The sequence below is a fragment of the Pogona vitticeps genome, chromosome 1 (assembly GCF_051106095.1).
Source record: "Pogona vitticeps strain Pit_001003342236 chromosome 1, PviZW2.1, whole genome shotgun sequence".
Taxonomy (NCBI): Eukaryota; Metazoa; Chordata; class Lepidosauria; order Squamata; family Agamidae; genus Pogona; species Pogona vitticeps.
In genome coordinates this window covers 324,895,391-324,921,627 of record NC_135783.1, presented here as the reverse complement: position 1 = coordinate 324,921,627, position 26,237 = coordinate 324,895,391, and the positions used below count along the sequence as shown (strand labels likewise).

Sequence of the window (26,237 nt, the reverse complement as noted above, 5' to 3'; positions counted from 1 at the left end):
ATTGCCATTAAGTGAAAACATCGTAAAGTGGGGAAAAAAACCATTGAAACACATTGAAACCCCTTCAATGCATTCCAGTGGGGTCAAAACTCATCGTCTAGCGAAGATCCTCCATAGGGAAGACGTTTTCGCTGCCTGTCTTGCGAGGAATCCGTCCCAGAAAACAGCGGGGAGCCATTTTGTTTACCCGACGGCCATTTTGAAACCGCCGATCAGCTGTTTTAAAATTGTAGTTTTGTGAAGAATCGGTTCCCGAAGCAGGGAACCGATCATTGCAAAGCGAAAATAAACACATTTAGACCATCGTTTTGCGATCGCAATTGTGATCACAAAAAGATCGTCGTAATGTGGTTTCGTCGTAATGCGGGGCAATCATAAAGCGAGGCACGACTGTACAGACAGACAGACAGACAGACAGACAGACAGACAGACAGACAGACAATTGGGGGGTGTAGGTAGAACATGTGAGCACGTACAGTGAAAGGGTGTTCTATATTTCTGACCCTATACTGGTTAAAAGCCGTGTTTCAGAGCAAACTAGGACTGGATTAAACTGCACTACTCCGAGCGCAAAGAATCTCAGAATATCTTTTAGAGTTTATTCCTAAATGAGCATCACGGTGGACTATCTTGTAGTAAAGTAAATCCATGGCTGTAAAGCTTTTTTTCTCTTCTGATGTGGTTTTTCAGGTGGCTGGAGATCAAATTGGTGAGGTTTCAGCAGAGGCACAGGCTGCTATTACTTGTTGCTTTCCCATGTGTTCTCGCTGTTGGAAGGATGTGTGTTGCCAATTGTGCAGGCACACACTGACACAGAGGTGGTAATTCCAGTCATCATAATCAAGCAGCGATCCTGCCCTTTCCTCAAGAACTGGCAGGACCACACAGAGAGTCGGGAGGGGCACTCGCACTGAACAAGAGGCTCCCCTTCTTCATAGCTGAATGCGGTTGTATCAAAAGCATGGGAACGGATGAGGAGCTTATACCACTAAGAAGCAGAAGAATGTGGCTCAGAGATGATGATGAGAGGTTTACAAGATCAATTTTAGGCCTAACTATTCCTAAACACAGGGAACTAATTGGATGTAGATTCTGTATAAAAAGAGAGGAGATAGCTAGAGAAAACCTAAATTGACAGTTTCTCTTTAAGCAGTTTGTTCCTAGATGGCCATTAAAAGACTGCTTATTCTCTTTCTCTCCCCAAAACATTGCTCCTCAGGTTGAGTTCATTGTAGGAGCCCAGAATCCACATTACTCAATTCATGATGTAGAGAAGAATGCATTGGGCTTGTCCAATTTAAAAGTGTGTTCTTCGGCACTGCTAAGTATGTAATGTATGTGTCTAATATGGGTTAGGCTTGCACCTGCTAGTTTATCCACTATGAGAGAAGGAAGCCCTCTTACAGTAGTGTCAGCAAAATGTTGCTGATGGTACTCAAATTATGAGTACCTTTTTTAAAAAAAATTCTGATTTAAAAAAAAAGAGGTTGGTTTTTAAGTCTTTAAAAATCCCTTAAGCCACCATATTTTATTCAGTCGTAATCATGTCTACCCCACCTTGTCCTGCTTTTGGGGATTGTACCTTCTTGAAGGTGGTCCTTTTCTAATGTGGCTCATAGATTATATCTTCACAGGCATGAAAAGAGCAGAGTTGGTTTTGCTCTCTGAGGCTGACTGTTGGGCGGCCATTTATTTAAAATTTAGATGAATGTTCCCCAACAGGCAAGCCTCTTGTAAAACAAACTCTGTTTTAAATTTTAAATTAAACATGTGGATACCTGTTTTAGCTAGAAGGCGACCCAAGATTAATTCCTTGCAGGTCAGTCATGCAGACGGTAACTCCTTAAGTATAGGGTGCTTCTATAATTTATGTTGTGGTCTAGGTATATCAGATCCAGGCTGCATGCTGACATAGTAAGGGAAGTGTTTATGCTGTGTAACCAACAGAGGCAGGAAACCAAATATTTGTGAGCCAATGTCAACCAGCTAAAGTTACTTCGATACAACTGGAACATTAAACTGACTTCACAATCTGGAAAGGTACCAGGGTCACTAGCAAAACCAGAGCTGTTGTCAAAGGAACTCCCCTTTGGCAAGACCAAAATGGGCAGGAGAAAACAGGAGCTAAGGAACAGGGCAAGGCATTGGAAGTCTTTCTCACTGTAAATGACAGCTTGTCTGAACAGATCACTGTTCCTTTGGAAGGACCTGCTCTAGCACTTGCTGTTTAGATATTTTTCCTGCTGTCCAGATGACACAAGACTGGGTCCGATATGATTCATGCCTTCTTCCTTTCCATGCTGCTGCTGCTGGAGTTCCTAAGAGAGTGGCTTCTTCCCCTCCCCTGAGATTTGGAGATGGGGGGTGAGCACTTGCTATGAAGAATTCATTTCTGCATCAGAAACTCCCAGTCAGAAGCCCTTAATTAGCTCTTAGTTAGTTCTAAAGAAAAAAGAAAGAACCCACCTCCACAGACAAAGCTGTAGTGAAATACAGTGGTACCTCACTAAATGATGACCCTGCTAAATGACGAATCCGCATAACGATGACTTTTTGCGATTGCTATAGCGATTCGCAAAACAGTCATTCCAATGGGGGATTTTCGCTGGACGTTGATTAGGTAAATGCTTCGCGAACCGTTTGTTTGCAAGATGACAATTTTTTCGGCTTCGCAAAATGGCTGCCCTGTATTTTCCGGACCCATGCTTTGCAGGGCAGCCATTTTTACAGCTGACCGGCGCTCGCAAAATGGCTTCTCTATGGGCAATCTTTGCTGGATGATGAGGTATTTTCCCCATTGGAATGCATTAAATTGGGTTTCAGTGCATTCCAATGGGGAAAGGGTCTTCGCATGACGACAATTTCGCTAAACTGCGATTTTCACGGGACGGATTATCATCATGCAGGGCACCACTGTAGTGGATGTCTATAGATTTCTTTCATAGTGAAATGATTTTTAAAGACTTGGCTGTGCAGTGCAATGCAGGTGCGAATAGCGGTAAATTCTGGTCTCCTTCCTGGGAACCCACAACTATCCATGCTCATTTGAGGTGGAAGTCTTGCTCATCTGGTCACATACTCTAGTTAATAATGGCCCAGGTATGAAGGAGGTATGTCCCAGAAGACTTTGTCCAATCTTCCCAACTGTACTGGCAGTTGATGGGGAATTTGTTAGAATCAAGAAAGATGAGAAAGTTCTAGCTCTTGCCATATCTTCTACTCCCACTGAATGGTTAAAGCCACTGCCTCCAAACCAGGGCTGAAATATTGATTCAGTGTTGATTAGTGCTATGCACAGAAAACTTGTTTGTCTCAGAAACCATCTTTTTTTGATAAGGTTAGCGTGGTGCCTCACAATGACATTTGCTTCAGCTCCTTTTTAAGGTAGAGCATCACTGCCTAATTTTTCTGAAGCCTCAACTGTCTTCCCCATTGATTACAATATGAACTTCGACCAAAGCTTTTAGCTTTGTTATTTTTCAGTAGAAGTCGATGACATTGTTAAGCCTGGCAACCCCTTCTGTGGGAACAATGCACGCTGACATTCAGAATGTGTGTGTGTGTTTGTCCATGTCCTTCCTGGTGTAACATTGCACACAAGGTGTTGCAGTGCATCCTGTGGTGTAGTTTTTTGATGTAAAGTGGGGGGTGGTCCAGTTGGTTTTCCCTGTTTTTGAAGCACCTGGAGGGTTTCTGAGAGAGTCGGAAGTATAAAGAGAAGGAAAATATAAAAGAGAAAGCTCATATGTGTTCTTACTGAGACTGAGTTCATTAGGCATCCTTCGGTCTTGAGAGTCTATGGTAATGTGCTCTGTATCGAGGACTTGGAACAGCGTCTAGTGTGGCTGAGAAGGCCAATTCAAGAGTGACAATTCCTTCCACACTGAAGACAAATACAATCTGTCCCCTGTCCAGCTCCCTGATTTTGCTGCTTCCGGGACTGCCTCTTTGCCTCGGCCTGCTGGATAAGGGTCTCTTCAAATTGGGAGAGGCCGTGATGCACCGCCTGCCTCCAGGCTGAACGCTCTGATGTCAAGGTTTCTTATCTGTTGAGGTCCCTTCCTAAGGCCTTCAGATCCCGCTTGCAGATGTCCTTGTATCACAGCTGTGGTCTCTGTCTGGGGTGATTTCCCTGCACTAATTCTCCATACAGGAGATCTTTTGGAATCTGACCATCAGCCATTCTCACGACGTGCCCAAGCCAACGTAGATGTCGCTGTTTCAGTAATATATGCATGCTGAAAATTCCAGCTCGTTCTAGGACTACTCTATTTGTAACTTTGTCCTGCCAGGTGATACCAAAAATGCGTCAGACACAACGCATATGGAAGGTGTTCAGCTTCCTCTCCTGCCGTGCACAAAGGGTCCAGGACTCACTGCAGTACAGGTTCATTAACAATTGAATTCATTAACAATTAGCTAAATTGTTTTTTTCTTACTACTGTTCCCACCTCTGGAAACATATCAGATGGAAGAAGGGAGCAGTCTAAGGTGAGTCCAAAGCCTCAGGAGAATCTGCCTCACCTATGGCCATGACTCCTCCAAACATCAGCTTCTTCTGCGTGGACTTCTGTGAATGCACACAATAAGGGGTTAAGTCAGCGCCTGCGCTGGTCTTCTCGGAATATTCCAGAGCTCTGCAAAGAGAAACATTGTCAATACTATCTATACTGCGCATGCTCCGCCCGCCCAATCCTCAGTTCCATTTCTCCGCCGTGTGGAATGGTTCTTCTCGGTAGAGCTCCTCTGCTTTTGCCCCTTTGGTATCGTTATTTCGGCCAGGATTGCTCGGTTTTTTTTACTCTTGCACGTTTACGACTTCTCTTTTGCCTTTCGGACTTTGTTACCTTCAGCGGCCGCCTTTATTGCCGCTATTGAGTCTCGCCGGTTTTTCCCGCCCTTTCCAACGGCCATTGCGAGCACTCTTTTTCCTATGCCCCCTCCACCCTCGGGCCCTTTCAGCCGCTGTGTCGTTTGCTCGGGTAAGATCCCTTTTCAGGACGGGCACGACACTTGTCTTTTTTGCTTGGGGGAATCCCATTCAGCTCAGAACTGCGAGCATTGCCAAGCCTTTACCAAGGCCGCTTTAAAAGCTCGACAACAGAGACTGAAACTACACCTTTGGAACTCAGCCCTGGCTGCCTCTCAGCCTTCACCTATGGAGCTTCCCTCTACCTCTTCGACCTCCCATTCCGAGGGCGCCCCGAGCCTTGCGGTAGCCAGCAAACCGTCAGACATACCTGCAAAATCTAAGAAGCCTTCAAAGAAATCTTCTGCTTCCAAAGCTGCGGTTCCCGCAAAACCTGTAAAACAGATAAAAACGAAGGCAGCGGTGAAGGCTAAGGACGCTATATCCCAAGCTTTGCCGGGATCGGTCGACCTTCTCTCTCCATTATTGGAGGATTTGTCGAAGGACAAGGATTCGACGTCGGGGGTGGCTACCCCCCTTCCTCCTCGTCAGCCTGAGCCGGCTATACCCCTTGGCGCTCCCTCTCCGACGCCAAGTCAGCTTGTTTGAGCAACAACAAGCTTGGGTTCGGCCCCGGTTAGCCCTGTGTCTTCTGGGCGGGCTTCACCGACTCCATCGATATCACCTCTGCCTCCCCACCCTCCCTCGCCACCGAGGAAGAAGCAGGCGAAGAGAAAGCATTGCTCTAGGGATCGCTCTGCCTCACCTCGTAGAGACAACAGAGACGGGCGCAAACATTCCCGACGTCATCATAGATCGACGTCGAGTGACTCCTCCTCCTCCAACTCTCGTCGTCGTCAGCACAAGCGTCGATCCAGACGCCGCTCTTATTCTCCTTCACCGTCGACGTCGCCCGACCGTCGTCATCGACGTCGGAGGATCAAATACATTTACCTCTCCTCCTCTTCCTCTTCTTCGCCATCGACCCCACCTAGGAAACATCGACGTCGACATAAGAAAAGAGTAGCAGACACCGCTCAACCTACTCCGCTACCAGTTCCACCTACTGCTCCACTCCCTGCGGTCCCGTCGACGTCGACTGCACCTCCCCCTCCTCTTCCCCCGCAACCTGTTCCTACAGTCGTACCACCAGCTCCACCTCCACATCGACCGAGAGGCCATGAGCTGTCATCTGATGATGATGTTTCTTTCTCATCACAAGAATCTGAATCGGAGGAAGAGCCACCTCCTCCGCCTACACCACACGAGTTACCGGTCGGGGAGACAGTAGAATCGGACACAGGCAACCCTCACGATTCCTCACCCTCAGAGGATTTTTCCTCATATGCACAAATGCTATCAAGGCTCGCAAAAACACTCAAGCTACGCGTTGACGAACCTGCACCTCCAGAAGAGGACCTCATTTTTGGTGATATTAATAAAGAGCGTTCACCACCTCCTAGCCTTTGCTTTCTACCTGCCCTACTGAAGATCATCCAGGAGTTCTGGGAGCATCCTTCGACATCGGTGCCCTTACCCAAGAGAACTGAGAATATGTATAAGATTGTTGGGGAGGAAGCTAAATTCCTCTTAAAACATCCTATCCCTAATTCCCTCATAGTGGAGACGAGCTGCACTAAACCATCAGGAAGGGCACATGTGATCCCCACAAATAAGGAAGGGAAGAAGCTTGAGTTAATCGGTAGAAGACTTTATTCCTTAATTGCTTTTATACTCAGAGTTGCTAGTTATCAGACTGCTCTAGGAGCATATCAAAAGCAGCTGTGGATCAAAACGTTGCCAGCCTTGCACATGTTGCCCGCTGATGCACGCCAAGCTTTTCTGAACACCTATGAGGAAGCGCAAACCGTTTCCAAGCACCAAAGAATTGCAACCAGACATTCAGTGGAAGCAGCAGCCAGAATCCTTGTTACTGCTGTCAACCTGCGTAGACATGCTTGGTTACGTGCTGCAAACATCCTTGAGGACGTGAAGGCTAAAGTTGAGGATTTACCCTTCGATTCTTCTGGTCTCTTTAGTGAGAAAACGGATAACCATCTTGAGGACTTACATAAAGCAAAGAAAACTGCTAAGTCCTATTATATTCAGCCACAACCTAAGTTCAACAGGTACCAATGGAAACGGTCCTCTAGCCAATACAACCAACCCTCCCAACAGTTCAGGCAGTTCAAAGAAACCTCCCGTTCTGCCCTACCTCAAACTTCTTCTACTCCATCTACTTACCGTGCTCACCAGGCATCGCAGCGTTGTCAGACCTACAAGCCACCTGCAAAGAAACACAAGCAATATCTTTGACTGGATAGCATACCCTTCATCCATCGTCACCGACATAAGACTCCAGCCATATTTTCAAAACTGGTCCACTATCACAAGTGATTCCTGGGTTCTAAGAATTGTTTCGTCTGGCTATCGCCTAGAGTTTTTAGAATATCCTCCTTTAGGAAGGGTGCAGTATACTACGTCAAACCCTATTCTAGAGGAGGAGGTTCAAACTTTACTTTCAAAGGGAGCCATTCAAGCTGTGCCAGGAACAGACATGCCCAACGGTTTCTATTCAAGATACTTTGCCGTCACCAAAAAGGACGGCGGCATGAGACCCATCCTCGACTTAAGAGACTTAAATACTTACCTGCATCCTCGTCGGTTTCTCATGGTGACGTTGGAATCCATCACACACCTCCTGAAAAAGAAACATTGGTTCGTCCTCATAGATCTCAGGGACGCTTACTTTCACATCACCATCCATCCAGATCATCGAAAGTTTCTCAGATTCATCTTCCAGGACACAATCTACCAGTATTTGGCTCTTCCATTTGGCCTCGCCACAGCGCCTCGCACATTCACAAAATGCATGGCCCCTGTGGCGGCTTACCTCAGACTCAACGGCATTCACGTATTCCCATACATCGACGACTGGTTGGTCGTCTCTCCATCCAGACACAGGGCCCTCAAAGATACCAGATTCATCCTTTGCCTCCTCAAGGGCCTGGGACTTACAATAAATTACAAGAAATCACATCTTTGTCCATCCAAGATAGTACACTACATTGGTGCCAGGATAGATGCGTGCAAGGGACGCATATTTCTTCCACGTCAAAGAATAAAAAAGATTCGCAATGCCATTCAAAAGTTCCACCTGGGTCGCTCAGTCTCAGCAAGACATGCTCAACATCTTCTAGGGCTCATGTCCTCTACGACCCCCACAGTTGCTCATGCTCGACTAAAGCTCAGATCCCTACAAATCTGGCTGTTATCCCTTTTCAGTCCTCTCCAGGATCACCAGGGCAAGAGACTTCTAGTGTCACCGGAGTTAGTTCAGCAACTCCAATGGTGGGTCTTCCCGCCACATCTGCAAGTGGGTCGCCCATTTCGGCCCCTGCGGCTTACGGCCCAAGTTACTACAGATGCGAGCCCCACAGGCTGGGGAGCGCACTGCGGACGCCATCGTTTACATGCCCTGTGGTCTCGTCAAGAGAGGTCCTTTCACATCAACCACCTCGAGATTCTAGCCGTGTTGAAGGCGCTCAGGGCCTTTTTTCCCCTAGTACGTGGCCGTGGTGTTCAAATAGTCACCGACAACACCACGGCCATGTACTATATAAACAAACAAGGGGGAACACATTCTCCATCCCTGCTTTTTCTTACAGTAACTCTCTGGGAATGGTGCTACCAGAACCACATATTCCCAGTAGCTGTTCACCTATCCACGGAGGACAATTTTCTGGCAGACCAACTCAGTCGCCGCCTCAATCAGATGCACGAATGGGAGTTGAATCTGAATGTGTTCCATCAACTATGTCGGCGCTGGGGCAGACCTCTTGTAGATCTTTTTGCCACACAACAGAATGCGAAGTGTCCACAATATGCATCCAGGGCGGGCCTAGGCCGCAACTCGCTGGGAGATGCCTTCATGCTATCTTGGAGGAACGGCCTGCTTTACGCCTTCCCACCGTTCCCGTTAATACAGAAAACGTTAGTACAGCTCCACCATCAGTCAGCAGAAGCCATACTAGTAACCCCCTTCTGGCCTCGCCAGCCTTGGTTCCCAACATTAGTGGAAATGGCAGTGGACTCAGTGCGCCTTCCCAACTTTCCTGCGCTCATCCACACAGCGTGGAGGATATCCCGCAGATCAAAGAAATCCTAGATAAATCCAAGAAAGCATCTACCTCTACTTTATATGCCTATAAATGGAAGAGTTTCATAAAATTCACTGAATCCAAAGGTTTATCGGCTGTCCCAGCTTCCCCCTCTACAACACTTCAGTTCCTTCGTTACTTGTTTGACCTCAGATTGTCTGTTGCCACCCTAAAGGTTTATTTAGCTGCAATTGTATCTTTTCAACCCTTCTTCACGCTTTTTCTCTCACCCTACAGTCAAAGCTTTCCTCAAAGGACTCATTCATCTTAGACCACCTCTCAAACCACTGATGCCCCAGTGGTCTTTGAATCTAGTTTTAAATGCACTCATGCGTCCTCCCTTTGAACCACTCGCTACATGTTCTCTAAAGTTGCTGTCGTTGAAGGTGTTATTTCTCGTAGCAATTACTTCTGCTCGTCGTGCTAGTGAACTAGCCGCCTTGAGGGCCGATCAACCTTTTTTACAATTCTTCAATGACAAGGTTATTCTTCACACCGATGTGTCTTTCCTCCCGAAAGTTGTTTCAGAGTTTCATTTGAATCAACCACTGATTCTACCCACCTTCTTCTCACAGCCCGCCAATGAAACAGAGCGCATGCTCCATTCTTTGGATGTCAGGAGGGCACTCTCCTTTTATGTTGCACGTACTAAAGAGTTCAGATTGTCTCCTAAGCTTTTCTTATGTTACTTTGGGCACAAGAAGGGTTTACCAGCCTCCTCCTCATCTATCTCCCGTTGGCTTGTTTCAGCAATATCGTTGGCATATGAATTACAACACAAACCTCCTCCTGAAGGCCTGCGTGCCCACTCCACCAAGGCAGTGGCCTCCTCTACGGCACTTCTGCGTGGAGTTGACCTTCCGGATATATGCAGAACTGCTACCTGGTCAAATGCCTCCACCTTCATCTCCCACTATAGGTTAGACATGAGAGCCAAGAGGGAGACAAGGTTTGGGAGAGCTGTCCTCGCATCTGCCCTGCAGTGACGACCCACCAACCGGTAAGCCAGCTTGTTAATCACCCCTTATTGTGTGCATTCACAGAAGACCACGCAGAAGAAAGACGGGTTACTTACCTGTAACCATGGTTCTTCCAGTGGTCATTCTGTGAATTCACACAAACCCGCCCATCCTCCCCACTATCCGTCACTGTATATCTGCAGATCAAATTGCATAGGCCTGTGGCGGATAAATGGAACTGAGGATTGGGCGGGCGGAGCATGCGCAGTATAGATAGTATTGACAATGTTTCTCTTTGCAGAGCTCTGGAATATTCCGAGAAGACCAGCGCAGGCGCTGACTTAACCCCTTATTGTGTGAATTCACAGAATGACCACTGGAAGAACCATGGTTACAGGTAAGTAACCCGTCTTTATACTTTAATGCAAGGTATGTCTGCTTGCTATTGCACTGTCAGAGATGGCCATGGAAACCTGGCCTTACACGCCAAAATACGAGTTAGCATTCCTGAAAACTGTCATGGCAACTTAACATAAAAAGAAATAGTATAAAACAGTATTGCTTGCCCTTTTAGCAATAGATCTAAATTCTATGTCTGTTGCTAGAACTCTAATGAATTAAGAACAGTCATGATGTGCCATCAAGTCAATTCTGACTAATGGTAACCCCTTTCAGGGTTTTCCAGGTAGAAGGTACTCAGAAGTTATTTTACCATTCCCTTTTTCTGGAGGTGTCCTGGGAGGGTACCGCTTGCCCAAGGCCACACAGTTTGGCTCTGCTTGCAGGAGACACGGTGGGGAATTGAACTTCTAACCTCTGGCTCTGCAGCCAGGTACCTAAACCACTTGAGTTATCCAACCAGCTCTAATGAATTAGAGTAACATTGATTTTGCTACATTAATTTCAAGCTCTCTTTACAATAATGAACAAGTTCACTGATTTATTAGATGTTACCTTTTGACTTGGTCTCTATGAAGAAACTTGTATTTATAGCTGAATCACTCAGTGTATTGTGATTAGCTCAGGGAGATTTTTTTTCTTCAGCGTAAGACATCTTTATAGCATTTCTGCTTCCTTTTTCATGAAGCAGCTCACACACCTAGGAGAAGAATAAAGTATTGTGTTTAGATAGTGGGATTGTGTCTTCTTTTGCTGGAATCACCAACTGGACTGAAATTGGAGCTCTAGGTTGCTTTAGAGTAGATAGGCGCCTGCACAGACTACCGCTGGCTCCAGCCTTGAAGTTCGCTGATTGTTATCACAGAAGCTTAGAAATGGGGATGGAAATTAAAAAGTAGGCTACTACTGTAATTTCCTGAAATGTCCTGTAGCTGATGTTCGGAGGAAAGCTATAATTTAATAGATTTGCATGAGTGGTATAAAAACATGCAATTTAACCCATGACTGTCTTCAGAGAGGAAACTGGAAAGAGTAGAAAGATGCTGATCCTATCATGGAAATATGGGTCATAGAGCAAAAGAAAAAGAAAATCCTTGGGAACTTAAGTGGAATCTTAAGCAATTTTTACTTACAAACTTGCAACATAGACCTGTTGATTTCAGAGGGCTCTTAAAAATAAAGGCCAAAATCTTACTGCATGTTTACACCGTTGTCGTTGTTTAGTCGCGTCCGACTCTTTGTGACCCCATGGACCAGAGCACGCCAGGCCCTCCTATCTTCCACTGCCTCCCGGAGTTGTGTCAAATTCATGCTGGTAGCTTCGATGACACTGTCCAACCAGTGTAACCCAAATGATGCAAATATGGGCAGTACCATATTTTCCATGTATAAAACAATACATTTTCCTTAAATAATTTGAGGGGAAAAATGAGGGTCATTTTATACACGGAAGGCTGTTCTTTACCACTGCCTTTTGCAAAGGTATGGTGCTTAGCAAAAAGGAAGGGGAGGTGTTGCTCCCTTCCTTTTTGCTAAGTTCCATGCCTTCTCAAAAGGCAAGGAAAAGCAGCAGCCACTTTGACAGCCGCTTTCCTTGCCTTTTGCCAAGGCACAGGGCTTAGCAAAAAGGGAACCCTTTGATCCCTGCTTTTTCTAATTTGGGGTTAGAAAAGGGGGGTGTCTCCTTATACTTTGGGTTGTCTTATAAACTGAAAAATATGGTAAATTGCCACAAGTAATGACCATAGGTGTTTGCTGTTGCACACTGAGCTGTGTGACTTGGCACACAGCATGGAACAGCTATGTTGACTTATTAAGTTGCAACAGTTTGCAAGGTTTACTCCAATAAAGTTATGCCAGCAGACATAACTCATAGGATTTGGACCATTTTTTTTCAGATTGCAGCATCAGATTCTGAGAACACAGGCAGATGTATGCATACAAAGTAGGATTCAGTTATTGCCAGAGATTGAAACTTGCTTTCAGTGAGTAATGAATTACAGTGGTGCCTTGATTTATGAACTTAATCCATATGGGAATGGCGTTCATAAGTCAAAATGTTCGTAAATCAAAGCACCATTTCCCATTGAAATGCATGAGAACGGGATTAATCCGTTCCAGCATTTCAAAACAAATACCAAAATAAAAATAAACAGAGCAAGTCCCACACTGGGACTACAAAAAAAGTCCAAAAACAAAACAACACTGACTCTCAATCCCCCCTACCAACAAAACAAAAAACTTTTTAAAAAAGCAGCACCTTACCGGTCTGAAGCCTTCTCAGCCTCCTGGGCTTCCATCGCTGTTGCGACTGCCACAGCCAGGAGGATTGGCGCTCCTTGCCGTGCAGGTTGATGCCGGGAAATTCAAAGGGGGAGGCCTCTCAGGTTCTGCCACCACGAGGCCTCCACCGCCAGATCACAGATGGTGATCACGGAGCCCAGCCAATGCAGAGCCAGGCTGCTCTTCGGGGCTCTTTGCTCGATGCTGCCACTCCTGCTGGGTCCCGTTCCCGCTGGGCCAAGGACTGACCGCTGCTGGCGAGCGACATCGGGCAAAGAGCCCCGAAGAGAAGCACCATCCAGCAACGTTCAGTCTCTGGCCTGGAGGGAACGGGACCCACCAGCGGCATCGGGCAGAGAGCAGCCCGGCTTTGCATTGGCCAGGCTCCGTAATCACCATCCATGATGCAGAGCTGGGCTGCTCTTTCAAATAAACAAACAAACAAATAAATAAAATTAAAAATAAAACATTGCAGGTCCCTGGAGTAAAAAAAATTCCCTGACCCCCTGCTCTAACCGTTGGGGCGAAAGAGCTATGAAGAAGCAGCCTCTTCGCCACCAACAGTTAGTATACAGTATTTGAATTTCCCACTCCTTTTCCCTGCCCTTTTCCGTTCGTAAGTCAAAGCTCTGGCCGCAAGTCAAAGCAAAATTTTGCGGCCGGAGCTGTTCATAAGTCAAATTGTTCGTAGGTCAGGGTGTTCGTAAGTCAGGGCACCACTGTACATTGACCAGAACCCAATTTAGGACCTCGTATTTCTGTTCCAAGGCTCTCATAGCTCCAGGAACCATGAGATGGGAAGAGGATACCTTTATCTACCTAAAAGTTCTAAAGTCAGAATGGTGGCAGTGGTTTTTGATAATTAGAAATGTCTTCCTCTTATCCTGCGGCTTCCACAGGATAGGACATTAAAGAGTTCCTGTTTCCTGTTTCTGCACAGGAACATATTTAAAACTAGTTGAACAACTTCAGATGGAAAACTCTTTAATCTCTCTAGATTGAGAGCAAGGACCAAAGTCCAGCTGAAATGCATGCGGGAGTTCCTCTTTGCTGATGATGCAGCTGTTGTTGCCCATTCTGCTGAAGAGCTCCAACAACTCATGAATCGTTTTAGCAAGGCCTGCCAAGACTTTGGACTAACAATCAGCCTGAAGAAAACACAAGTCATGGGCCAGGGCGTGGAATCACCTCGCTCTATTACCATCTCTACACAAGAATTGGAGGTTGTTCATGATTTCATGTACTGTGGCTCAACGATCTCTGACACCCTGTCTCTAGATGTCGAGCTGGATAAATGCATTAGCAAAGCAGCTACCATGTTCTCTAGATTCATAAAGAGAGTATGGTTCAGTAAGATGCTGCCGACATATACCAAGATCCAGGTATATAGAGCCTGTGTCTTGAGTACACACCTGAGTACTGCAGCGAGTCCTGGGCCCTTTGGGAAGAGGAAGTTGAACACGTTCTATATGCATTGCGTCCAACGCATTTTTGGTATCACCTGGCAGGACAAAGTTCCAAATAGAGCAGTTCTAGAATGAGCTGGATTTTTTAGCATGTATACATTACTGAAATAGTGACGTCTACGTTGGCTCAGGCATGTCGTGAGAATGGCTGATTGTCTGATTCCAAAAGATGTCTTATAGGGAGAACTAGTACAGGGAAAGCGCCCCAGGGAAACCACAGTTGTGATACAAAGATATCTGCAAGTGGGATCTGAAGGCCTTAGGAATGGACTTCAACAGATGGGAAACCTTGACATCTGAGTGTTCAGCCTGGAAGCAGGCGGTGCATCATGGCCTCTCCCATTTTGAAGAGACCCTTGTCCAGCAGGCCAAGGCAAAGAGGCAGTCCCAAAACCAGCAAAATCATGGAGCTGGACAGGGGACAGATTGTACAGTATTTGTCTTCAGCCTGGAAAGGATTGTCACTCTCGATCTGGCCTTCTCAGCCACACTAGACGCTGTTCCAAGACCTCTATTCAGAGCACGTTACCATAGACTCTCGAGACTGAAGGATGCCTACACTTTAGTTGAACAATTGTTGAAACAATCGAGTCATAGGTATGGAATGATCTTTTTGTATGGAGGCAAACAATTGTCCATCTCACTCTGAATTATCTAGAGTAACTCTCCACAAGCTGTCAGTGATTCTCAGGGTTTCAGTGGGTCTTTCCTAGACCTACCTAGAGCCATCAGTGCTGAACCTTGAAATTCCTGCACAAAAAGCATGTGCACCTTCATTGAGCTGAAATTAGCAACGTTTATCTAAGATTGTGTGACATTTGAGAAATGTTGACATTTATGATAAGGTGAACACTCTCTGTTTTTCCTCCCCTGCCATGGTCAGGAAAATGTAGTGTGCAAACTGCATTTCCATATCTGTGTTTAAGCAAATGATATATACCATATTTTTCACTTCATAAGACGCACCAATTTTTTAGGAGAAGAAAACAGGAAAATATAATCTGTTTTCTTCGCTCCATAAGATGCACATACTTTCAACCCCCCTGTTTTGTGGAGGAAAAGTGCGTCTTATGGTGCGAAAAATACGGTACCTAGCTTAACATGCAGATTCAAAGGGTGTGTGTGTGTGTGTCAGATAGCTCCATTTTAAATGTCCCTTTGGCCAAGCCCTTGATATATAAAATCTGAATGTTCATACTACAGAACGCACAGGGCTTCCAAAAAGGCAGAGCTTAATATATCTCCAGTTAATAGCGGTGCACTTCCCTGTCCTTTTTCAGCATTTGAGCTTAGACTAAATGGGAAAGTCAATGCTGCCTGCCTGCTCATTCAGGACCCTGTGTCGAGAGTGAGGTGGGCGGATGCAAGGTGTTTTTCAAGCTCAGTGATTTCAGAGTTCTGCATAGCAGACCTTTCCCATACTGTACAGAGCCTTGGCTCTGAAACTGGGGCAGTTAGATTTTTCCCAGCTTGCTTTGCGAGGCCTCCTTTGTCGCAGGGTGTGCTCCAGCTATGCAATATTAGGATCTGGTTGGGAAGGTTTGCACAAAGGAGCTTGGAGGGGCTCTAGAGGCTTTGATTTCATGAATGCTTTTCTTTTCTTGCTCCTCCTGGGCTGATTTGTTTGCAGAGGCTCTGTTGCCTCAAGCAACACAATATCAATGTGAACTATGGGGTATCCCTGGAGATATGCAGGATTCCTTGTACAGTAAACCTATTCAGCTCTTAGTCTCTTTGGTGAGTGAAATGGTTGACATTTTCTTCTGCCAAATCTATTGCTTAGTCCCTCCACCTCAACCCCCCCCCAGCATTGCCCTTTTGTGCATTTTGCAAACAGATACTCTGAAGGCGATGCCTGAAGCACTGCAGTCGTTTTTTTTTGAAACTCTTAATGCTTCTGCACCAACATTTAGTTCTGGAGAGGAACAACAACTCACAACTCTTGTTATAGTCAATTGTGGGAGAGGAAATGTGAGGAATAGATATATCTATTGAATTTGGCTAATGTAAGTCAAACAGAGTATCTTGTATGTATTTGGCTTCTTCTTTTTTTTTAATGGATATGCCAAAATTCACAAATTTTGTAATAACTGATTGGAGAGAGCTTGGACTTTTAAAAAATCTGAATGCAAAAAACTAGCTAGTTGCCAGATTAATGTCTCCCTACTTGTGATGTGGCTGTACCTGACCATGTCTCCTTTTCTTGCTTATATTCCCTTTCCAGGAAGACAGTCTGCCTGTTGCCTCTCCTGCTTAACGCATCATAGGTGATGGAAGCATGACAACAACAGTGTAGTAGTAGTTTGCCTCCCCGGAGTAATAGTTATCACCCAGAAACCTACCTCTTGAGGATTTGTAATCCTTTGCTTGTGGTTTGAATGTTTTGGGGTGATTGTGGCTGAGTGCTCATATGTGGAGGGTATGGGCATGTTAGGATATTATCTCTAGGTGGTACGAGGGAGTGGTGACTGGGTGTAGGAAAAAGTAATAGAATCATAGAATAATTGAGTTAGAAGGGATCTATAAGGCTATCAAGTCAAGCCACCCGCTCAATGCAGGAATCCAAATCAAAGTGTATCTGACAGATAGTTGTTCAATTTTCCCTTGAATGCCTTCAGCGTTGGAACGCTCACCACCTGCCAAGGTAATTGGTAAACAAAAGCAATATCAAAAATAAATTCAAGGCAACAAGCCACAATGCTTCATTAAAAAAAACACCCTCTCAGATAGGAATACCAAAAATGCATTCAAAACAGTAAGCTACAACAATCCATTTAAAAATCTCACTCAGCCAGTCACTGAGAGAAAAGCTTGCCCAAAGAGAAAGAACTTTGCCTGCTTGCAGAAGGACAACAAAGAAGGAGGGCCGCTTAGCCTCCTGTGGGAGGGAGTTCCAAAGTCTGGGAGCAGTAATACAGAAGGCTCTCTTGTGGGTCCCTACCAAACACACTTATGAAAGTGGTTAGGCTGATAGAAAGGCCTCTCCTGATTATTTTAACACCCAAGCAGGCTCTTTAAAGGGAGACATAGTCCTTGAGATAGCTTGGACCCAGGCTGTTTAGGACTTTATAGTTTAGAACCAGCACTTTGAATTGTGCCCAGAAACAGGTCTGCAGCCAGTGTAGCTGCTGTAATAGAGGGATTATGTGATCCCTGTAACCACTCCAGTTAGTAATCTGACTGCCCATTTTAGACCTGCTGAAATTTCTGAACACTATCCATAGGCAGCTCCATGTAGAATGCATTACAGTAATCCAGCTGTGATGTAACCAAAGTGTGTGTCACTATGCCCAGATCAGACCTTTCCTGGGAAGATGCCCCCTCAACAGACTCATTGCTGACTGCTTACAGCAGACCACTGCAGGCTACATTCAGACATAGCTGCACTAATAGAATAAAAGTATTCAGACTAAAAATGAGAGGGGAAAAGACACTTGTAGCAGAGAGGCATGCCTCTCTTTGAAATCAGAAGTAGTGAGGGAACAATTGGTTATCCCTGGATTGATTGATTGATTGATTAATTGACAGTCAGCCTAGCCCAGAAATATCCCTCCCAGCCAAACCTACTAGAGTCAGTATACCAGGTGGAGATAACTTCCAAGAACTATTGCTTACTTTGTAAGGCTGCAGCCATTACTTCAATCATTATATTAAACAGTTTTGAAATCTGGAAAAAATAATAAGCCTCAAAAATTAAATCAGGAGACACATGTGGGTGTGGTTGTAATTTTCAAAATTAAGGGCCCTCTCCCAACATGATCCCTATTGCGATTCATGTATTTATTGCATTCTCTAAACAGAAAATAGCAGTTTATTTATTTATTTATTTATTGGACTTATATACCGCCCCATAGCGCTACAAGCACTCTCCGGGCGGTTTACATTTTTAATTATACAGGCTACACATTGCCCCCCCAGCAAGCTGGGTACTCATTTTACCGACCTCGGAAGGATGGAAGGCTGAGTCAACCTTGAGCTGGCTACCTGGGATTTGAACCCCAGGTCGTGAGCACAGTTTTGGCTGCAGTACAGCGTTTTAACCACTGCGCCACGAGGCTCTTCTGTTCCAAAGGCTCTTCAGTTCCAAAGGGTGCTGGGAAGAGTACATCTCCTTCTCTCCAAGTCTTCCAACATTCAGTGAATAACATTTGATGTGATTGATGGACTGAAACTTACTCTTTGTGTTACATTATTAAGAATTCTCTGAAGGACTGACCCAAAGAGGATTTTGCTGCTCGAAGTAATGCATCAAATTATTTGTATGCATGTGCATGCATGCATGTTGAGTCACACTCCACCCAAGTCTTAATTATCGGTAAATTATTCCAGCACCTGAAAGGGGGGGGGAATTCCACAATGTATCTCTGTCTTAGTAGTAAGCAAATAATAAAGGAAATTAAATAACTAGCCACTTGCTCTCCAAATGTACTTCCTGAGGTGGCCGCCTTACCTTGTCTGTTGGTACAGCCAGTTCTAGCATTGTGTGAAGGAGATAAGAATTGTATGATGAGCCCTCCCGGGAAACTGATAGTGGCTGAGCCAACTACAGTTGTGGAGCCTTGTCTTCCCTTTAAAAAAAAAACCTGTATCTTCCTCTTTCATATGCTTTGGTTACTTTCCTGCTCTTCTTTTTGTTGGAAGTTTAGGAAACATTGCATTTGGCATTGAAACGGGCATTTCTTTAGCAACCTGTTGCCCAGATAAATGCCATTGTAGTCCCCTAGCTTTCCCCAGCAAAGACTGCAGCTAGCAAACAAGATTGCAGGTGAGATTTCTTAAAAGACAAAGGCTTCCCCCCACCCTTCCCCCAACCTTCCTATTTGAATCTGTCTCTTAACCCACCGGTGAACTCTGTAGCACACAGTTATGAATTCTAAAGAGTGTTGAGAAAGACGGTTGCTTTGAAATTAGCTTCCATTGTGTTTGGATTGAAAAAGCACCTCGTAATCTCTGTTAACAAGGGTGACTGAGCACATCTTCATTAAACGGTTGGTGTTGCTGTGATGGGAGATTTATTTGGCCCCAGCCTTCTTTCAGATAATGACCTTGATGAATCAGCAGTAATGCTTGTGCTGGGGAAAACCTTTTGTTGGGTTGTGGTGGCTCTCAGAGCAATTAGTAGAGCAGCACCACAGATATGGGGATTGAGGAAAGCCTTAGCACTTTTCCTCTTCTTAATGAGGGAGTCTAGCTGTCAGATACCTCAGACTTCTTTTGACTGATTATGGGTAGCATATTCACCTTCTCACCCTAATCCATGGAATACCAGGAGAACATGTAACTCTGCCTGTCTCCTGTTCTGAATCTTTCTGTTCCCCACAGACTGGTTGCACATTTAGATGTGTATAGTAAGTTTCCTTCTCTAAAAATAAATAAATTGTTGTTGTTTAGTCATTAAGTCGTGTCCGACTCTTCGTGACCACATTGACCAGAGCACGCCAGGCCCTCCTGTCTTCCACTGTTTCCTGGAGTTGGGTCAAATTCATATCGGTAGCTTCGGTGACACTGTCCAACCATCTCATCCTCTGTCGTCCCCTTCTCCTCTTGCCTTCATACTTTATATATAGTGTATGTTATATATAAAAATAAATGTATGTTATTCACAGTGTAGACCAAGGAACACTGACTGACAAAATACTCATAAAATTTTATAAGGTAGAATTTATCCAAATGTGAATCATGTTGTTCCTACATCCTAGCATTAATCACTTCAAGTTTCAAGCTCAGATTTGTTTTATCTTGCCTTTACAGAAAATTGCTTGAGACTCTTTTACTGTATTCAATTTTAGGTGCACTTGCTGATTGTTTTTGTTGTTAACATGGATTCAGCACTGTACAGTGGGGTCTCTACTTAAGAACTTAATCCGTATTGGAAGGTGGTCCTCAAGTTGAAAAGTTCTTATGTTGAATCTGCATTTCCCATAGGAATGCATTGAAAACCATTTAATCTGTATCTGCTCTTTTCCGTCCATAGAAACTACAGTGGAACCTCTACTTAAGAACGTAATTGGTTTTGGAATGGTGTTCTTAAGTTGAAACGTTCTTAAGTTGAAGCAAAATTTCCCATAGGAATGGACTGAAAACCAATTAATCCGTTCTGGCTGTTTTTTTGTTATGTAGAGGTGCGTTCGTACATTGAAGCATTAGTTCCCATAGGAACTAATGCAAAGCTGGTTAATACGTACTCTACCACTAGGGGGAGAATTTTTTTAACCTAAGATGACCTAAGGTTAAAAAAAGAGCAGGAAGGTTTTTTTTCCTGTTCTTATCTTGGATTTCTGTTCTCAAGTAGAAGCAAAATTTAGCAAATGGAGCTGTTCTTAAGTTGGAGTGTTCTTAAGTAGGGACGTTCTTAAGTAGAGACCTCACTGTATAACATTATATATATTCAGATACCCGTCTGCTACTTGTTTATTTTTGTTTCTCCAAAGATTAAAGATGTGCACATTGCCAATATAGTGACTGATATGCAGAGAGATACATACATATAGCATGAATAGGTGTTTCCCCCCCACATACACACATGCTTTTGTTGGCTGCTTTTTTAATACATCCTAGATTTCCTTCTCAAGTAGCCTATAGAAGGGTAGGGGGGAAACTCTAATTCATGTTGTATATAATTAATATTTAATTACTGCATGCCATCAGGTCAATTCTGACTTATGATGACGCTTTTCAGGGTTCTCTCAGCAGATAGTACTCAAATGTAGTTTACCAATCCCTTCTTCTGGGTGTATCCTGGGAGTATGCAGCTTGCCCAAGGCCACACAGGCTGGCTTTCTCCCTAGGACACACAGTGGGGAATCAAATTCTCAGCCTTCAGCTCCACAGCCAGGTACTTGATTCACTAAGGCATACAGCCAGCAATATATGTCTCTATTAATTGTTATATTGGTGATGCAACGTGCATTCTCCAATTTCCTGCACACAAAAAATTAAATGAAGATGAATTGTATTCAAATAAACAAAAGAACAGGTGTTTTTAGGCTGTCTGTTGCTGGATGATTTGTAAAAATGCCTCAATAACAATCACTCTGTTATCATTGCATATCGAGAGGTTATGAAGACATCTGCCATTAGCATACATAATTATGTAGATCCATGTGCTTGTTTAGAATAATCTGTGTGCTTAGCATACAGAACCTGTGAGATGATCTGAAATGGCTCATATGATTTGAAATGCCAGCAAGAAGCATGGCAACTGTTTCCCCAAATTTTCATCCTTGCACAGTTGACCATGACCTGAATTAGATGATTTTTCTGGTAAATTCCAAATTCCAGATTGCTGTATCCTCATGTGGCCACAAAGTGGTGCTGTGGAATATACCAGGTTCGTTGATTTTTTTGCTGCCTTCTACCTCATCCACCATTGGCATATCTAGCTAAAGTGAGTTTGCAAATCAAGTATTTGTTGCTCATTATTTTGTTATGGTTACATGTTGGCTCCCTTTGAATGAGTGTTTCCATGGTACCATAAATCCTGGTTTATGAAACTATAACTGTATGTTGTTCCTTTATCTCTTTTTCTCTCTCTTGTGTGCTGATTTTGTATATGAACTAGGAAGCTTTGTCTAGATGTTGATATCACCCATGTTAATTGTTCCATGATTTTTATAAAAAATTGCATTGTGTCAGTTATGATCCCAGTGAGAATTCCATTGCATTGACAATTAGGGTGCAGTGTAGAGCTTAGGGTTAGGTCCCCAATGAGAATTCCAGTGTGCTCCTTTCACCATGAGGGAAAAATCAGTTTTCCCTAAATGGTGCCAGCCTACTAACAGCCAGGGCATTTCACTTTTGATAAAGGTGGAAGTGACTGCTAAATAAGATCATGTGCAAAGTGAGTGAAAATATATTTACCTGATAGTTATGCCTAAATTTCTTTGTACTGTGCTCTTGCATAATCTTTTTCTCATACACATATACATATTGGTCCTGATAATGTTTCACAGTACAAATCATTGCCAATTCACGATTGTCCCTTCTTCTGTTTTGGCAAATACATAACCATGGCTTCTACATCCTCTTGAGCCCTATCTGTGTGGCATGGCATTTATTCTTAGTAGAAGGGATGCTAGTGTGATGGGGATGCAGTTGACGTATCTATGCAGTTTTCCCAAATGGAATAACCTGGAGTTATAATCTAAAAGCTCAGTTTTCCTCTGTAGGATTGATGGAAAGCTGTGTTCCTCCAGTTCTGTGCAGAAGGTGAGATCAGTCAGACACTGCTTAAAACAAAACAGTTCTCTAGACCTGTGGTTCCCAACCTTGGGTCCCCGGACGATCTACAGCTCCCAGAAACCTCCACCACTAGCTGTACTGGCCAGGATTTCTGGCAGATGTAGTCGAAGAATATCTGGGAACTCAAGGTTGGGGAAGGACTAGTCTAGACAACATGATACAGATTAAAAAGTGGTGAAACTTAGTTTCATTTTAGCTCCCCAAATGTAACTTTTCCTAACTCTGGGCTTGAGAGTCAGCAGGTGGTTCTTCTTCAAAAAAGATGTATGAAAGTTTGAAATGGAGACTTTGGGAGGATAAGCTAATATCTCCCTTAACAGATTTTTTTTGTTGGTTGCAGAGAGATAGCACAGACTTTAAATCTTGAGTTTAATCATTCTCCTGGGGAAAGGGCTGGTTGCTTCTGATGGCATTATTCCAAACAAAGCTGATTTACAATGTTACTCCAAATGATTAGCAGCCTGTCTGCCTTGTTTTCCATGAAAGTAATGGTTATCCTTCTTCAAATATCATTATCAAAATGTCACCTCCCACTGACGTATTTCTTGCTGATGAGCTGAACTAGATTTATATTCGTTTCATGTATTTAGAAGACAAATGTGTGTTTAAAGTTCCCTAAAATATCATTTAAAACCGCTTAGTGTGGTGTAGTGAGTGGACTGAAAACAGACTAGGACTCAGGAGGCCTGGGTATGAATCCTCATTCAGTCATAGAAATGGTATGTGTGTTTGTGTGGAACTAGTAAAACTACTGTTCTAATTTCATAAGTCAGTTCCAATTCAATGGCACATAACAGGAAGTAGATAAGACTATTTTTTAAAGGGTTCCAAAATGCTAGAAACTCAAATAGTTCTGAAAATCTAACTTTCTGTGTTGTTCATGGCAGTGCTATGAGGAAGTCTCTGAGCCCATGCAGAGTGTATTTTTCTGCTGTCAGTTAACCACTCTCTGCTATGTCTGACATTAAAATACAGCCAGAAAAACAAAAGGGAAGTGTTGTGGGATTTCAAATACTAACATGTTTGTTTGATATAAGCTTCTAACTCATTTCTAGAGCTGCATTCACCTAACATAGCTCTCTGGAAATGAAAGCAGAGATTTCCTTTTCAGAAAATATACAGTAACTTCTCAGCAGTCTTTAAAAACTACTAACAACTGTCTCCTTTTTTTCCTCTCCTCCCACCTTGTACAGTAATTGATTTAAAAAGATTAAAGGTTATCCCTCTGTGAGCATTTGGAGGTTTTTATCGTTATGTTTATTATGCTGCCCATTTCTTTCTGGCCTCCCTCCCTCTCCCTCGGTCTCTCTGGCTGGGACTGGTTTGATTTGAAAGTAACCTGCTGCATATTTCGGCCCGTCCGGTTCCCTCCCCCGCCCCACCTTGTGCCCTGCCCACACCGACCCAGCAGAGCAGAGCAGAGCAGAGCAGACTGACTGACAGGCAGGCAAACAGCCATGGGTCCTGCTCAAGCATGCATAATGCATACCTCCCCACACCACTCCCACACGGCAAACCCTGGCGACGCAAAAGGGAGCCCAGGCTTGGCAGTCGTTCTAAAAGGAACTGGCTCAACCGAGCGACACACGGCAGCACCTTCTCCTGGGGTAAGTTAGCACCACAAGGTCACCTGGCTTGCTTTCAGTGGGTTTTATTATTTATTTATTTAAAAAGCAGGAGAGGGAGGAGGGCACTGGGAAGCCAAAACCAGAAGCAGATGTTGGGGCAGAGCGGTGGGAGGAAGAAGAAGAAGAAGACTGTGTTGAGAAGTGTGTTGCACTTTGCCGGCCCTGTGTTTGGAGCTGTCGTGCTGAATGTCTTCACTGGATTTGTAACCTGAGAGCTCTGAGATGGGAGCGATGGCCATTGGCTTTTAACTGGGGATTGGAGCCGGTTAGCCTAAGACGATGAGGCAGTGTTGTCCTTTGGGCAAGCACACAAACACACACACACACATGTCCTTACACAGCTATTCCTTTCTGATCCAGAATTTTGTGAAAGGGGGCTCCTAAAGGCAGGGACGTGTGGTGTGAACTCACCATAGGGGTGGTCTTGACTTTTCTACCCACCTCATGGAGAAAAGACAGAGGCCGTTTGTACACACGTGGAACTGGAGGGGAAGCTTGGAGAGGCTTGTTGGATTTCTTGGGAGGAGGTTTAACTTTGCTGAAGTAAACAAAAACAAAGCACACGCCGGGGTGTTTTGCAGCCTAGGGCAGAAAAGCATTTGCTAAATAAAACTTTATTAGCCTTCAGATATGCCTCAGAACTTTGGAGTCCTCCCCCACTCCCCACCATTTTTCTTTTAAAATAGTTCACATTTTTATATTTAATTTTTTTTAAAGGAATGTTATTTTCACAAGCTTTTGCTTACTGTTCTCCACATCTGTGATTCAAATGTAAAAGATTGCCCATGATGTACAATTTTCATTTTTATTTACAGAGGGATTGATTCCAGCTTCTGCAACACCTTATTCCTCATGGCATGTTACAGACTGAAAAATGTGCTTGTTATAACTTGTGAAAACATCTTTCTGCTGGATCAAAGGGCAGATTGACAAAAGGTAGATAGGGGCCTGCCAATGGATAAGCTTATGGCCCATTTAGAATTGATTAGCAGTAGCTTTTGTTTAACATCCTCAACAATCATGATCCCCACCCCCACTCTTAAATTTTGCCATGGGATAAAGGAAGTTTGGTGTGGTTGTATGAAAGGGCTGTGAACTCACTTCAGTCCTGGAAGTGAAAAAAGAGTCATAACCCTTCCTACCATATCCTGAGGAGAGATACCCCTTTCCTGAATTCCAGTTTTATGTCTTCTGTCTCAGCTCTAGTTAGCAAATCTTGGAGTCATTCTTTTAAAACTACTTTTAAAAGTCATCTGAGGATGCTGTATAGACTTTCTTAGGGAGGAACAGGTTTTCTAAGGATGTATTGCACGTCCTTAGAAAGAACCTTTTGAATCCATGCTCCATTAGGCTGAACAGATATAATCCCAAATTATTCTAGTTATTAATGTCTGAGATAATGTAAAAAAAAAAATGAAATCTACATTCTGTCCAAAGTAAATTTGCCTTCAGATCTGTGATAGGTATATAGACATACAAAAGAAGCAACTTCGTTTTAATAATCAGTTTTGATGGTGTGGAACCTAACAAAATCTTTGCTATGATCTTAACTCCCAAAGATTAGATTTTCCAAGTAGGCAAGTGAATAATTTATGTTTATCAAGTGGCTGTATTGTTGGGAGACCTAATGGCTGGACTGACTTCTAGCATTTGTTAAGCTTTTATTTCCTTCATGTATCAAAGAATAAATCGCTTCATATGTAAATTGTTTTAATTTTAGAAAACATATCATGAACAAAGGAAGCAAAGATCTTTTGACTGAAGCTGTGAAAATCTCTAGGGGATATAATTTAATACTGGTTTCCTTTTTCTTAAAAGCCCCCCTCCCCTTTTTTTGAAAACACAGATCTAGCTTGACTATCATTAACAGTATGGAACTACTAATGAAGCATTTCTAGAAATTCTGAGGAAAAAAATGCAGTAAATTATACTGTTTAATTTTTTTTAAAACTGAATTTTCAGAGCACAATTTTATACCACACAAAAAAGAATAAATGTGAGTAGGTGCAATGCTTTTATTTCTCCTTTTATTAGCTGATAACTTTCTCTTCAGCATATTGCTTTCTCTTTTGCCAGAGCAGTCCTGCTACCTGTTTGATAAATTGGGGCCATGCATTTATGCAGTTCTATCCCAAAGCAATCAGGGATGTCTTTTGTTTTCATATACAATCTGAAGTTATTCTGGGAACCTC

The 26,237-nt window shown here is 43.8% G+C and overlaps 1 protein-coding gene across 2 annotated transcripts in view; it reads left to right on the top strand.

Annotated features, from left to right (window-relative positions):
• Positions 1 to 26,237, top strand: part of STON2 (stonin 2) — an 88,880-nt gene that overhangs the window by 22,598 nt on the left and 40,045 nt on the right. The window contains exon 1 of one of the 2 annotated variants that reach the window (XM_020777780.3): positions 23,209 to 24,024. The exons of the other annotated variant lie outside the window; for it this stretch is intronic. Within the exon in view, the coding sequence (XP_020633439.3) occupies positions 23,892 to 24,024 (133 nt within the window). The 5' untranslated portion in view covers positions 23,209 to 23,891. Of the gene's footprint in view, positions 1 to 23,208; positions 24,025 to 26,237 lie in introns of those variants that run through there. 2 annotated transcript variants of the gene reach the window in all.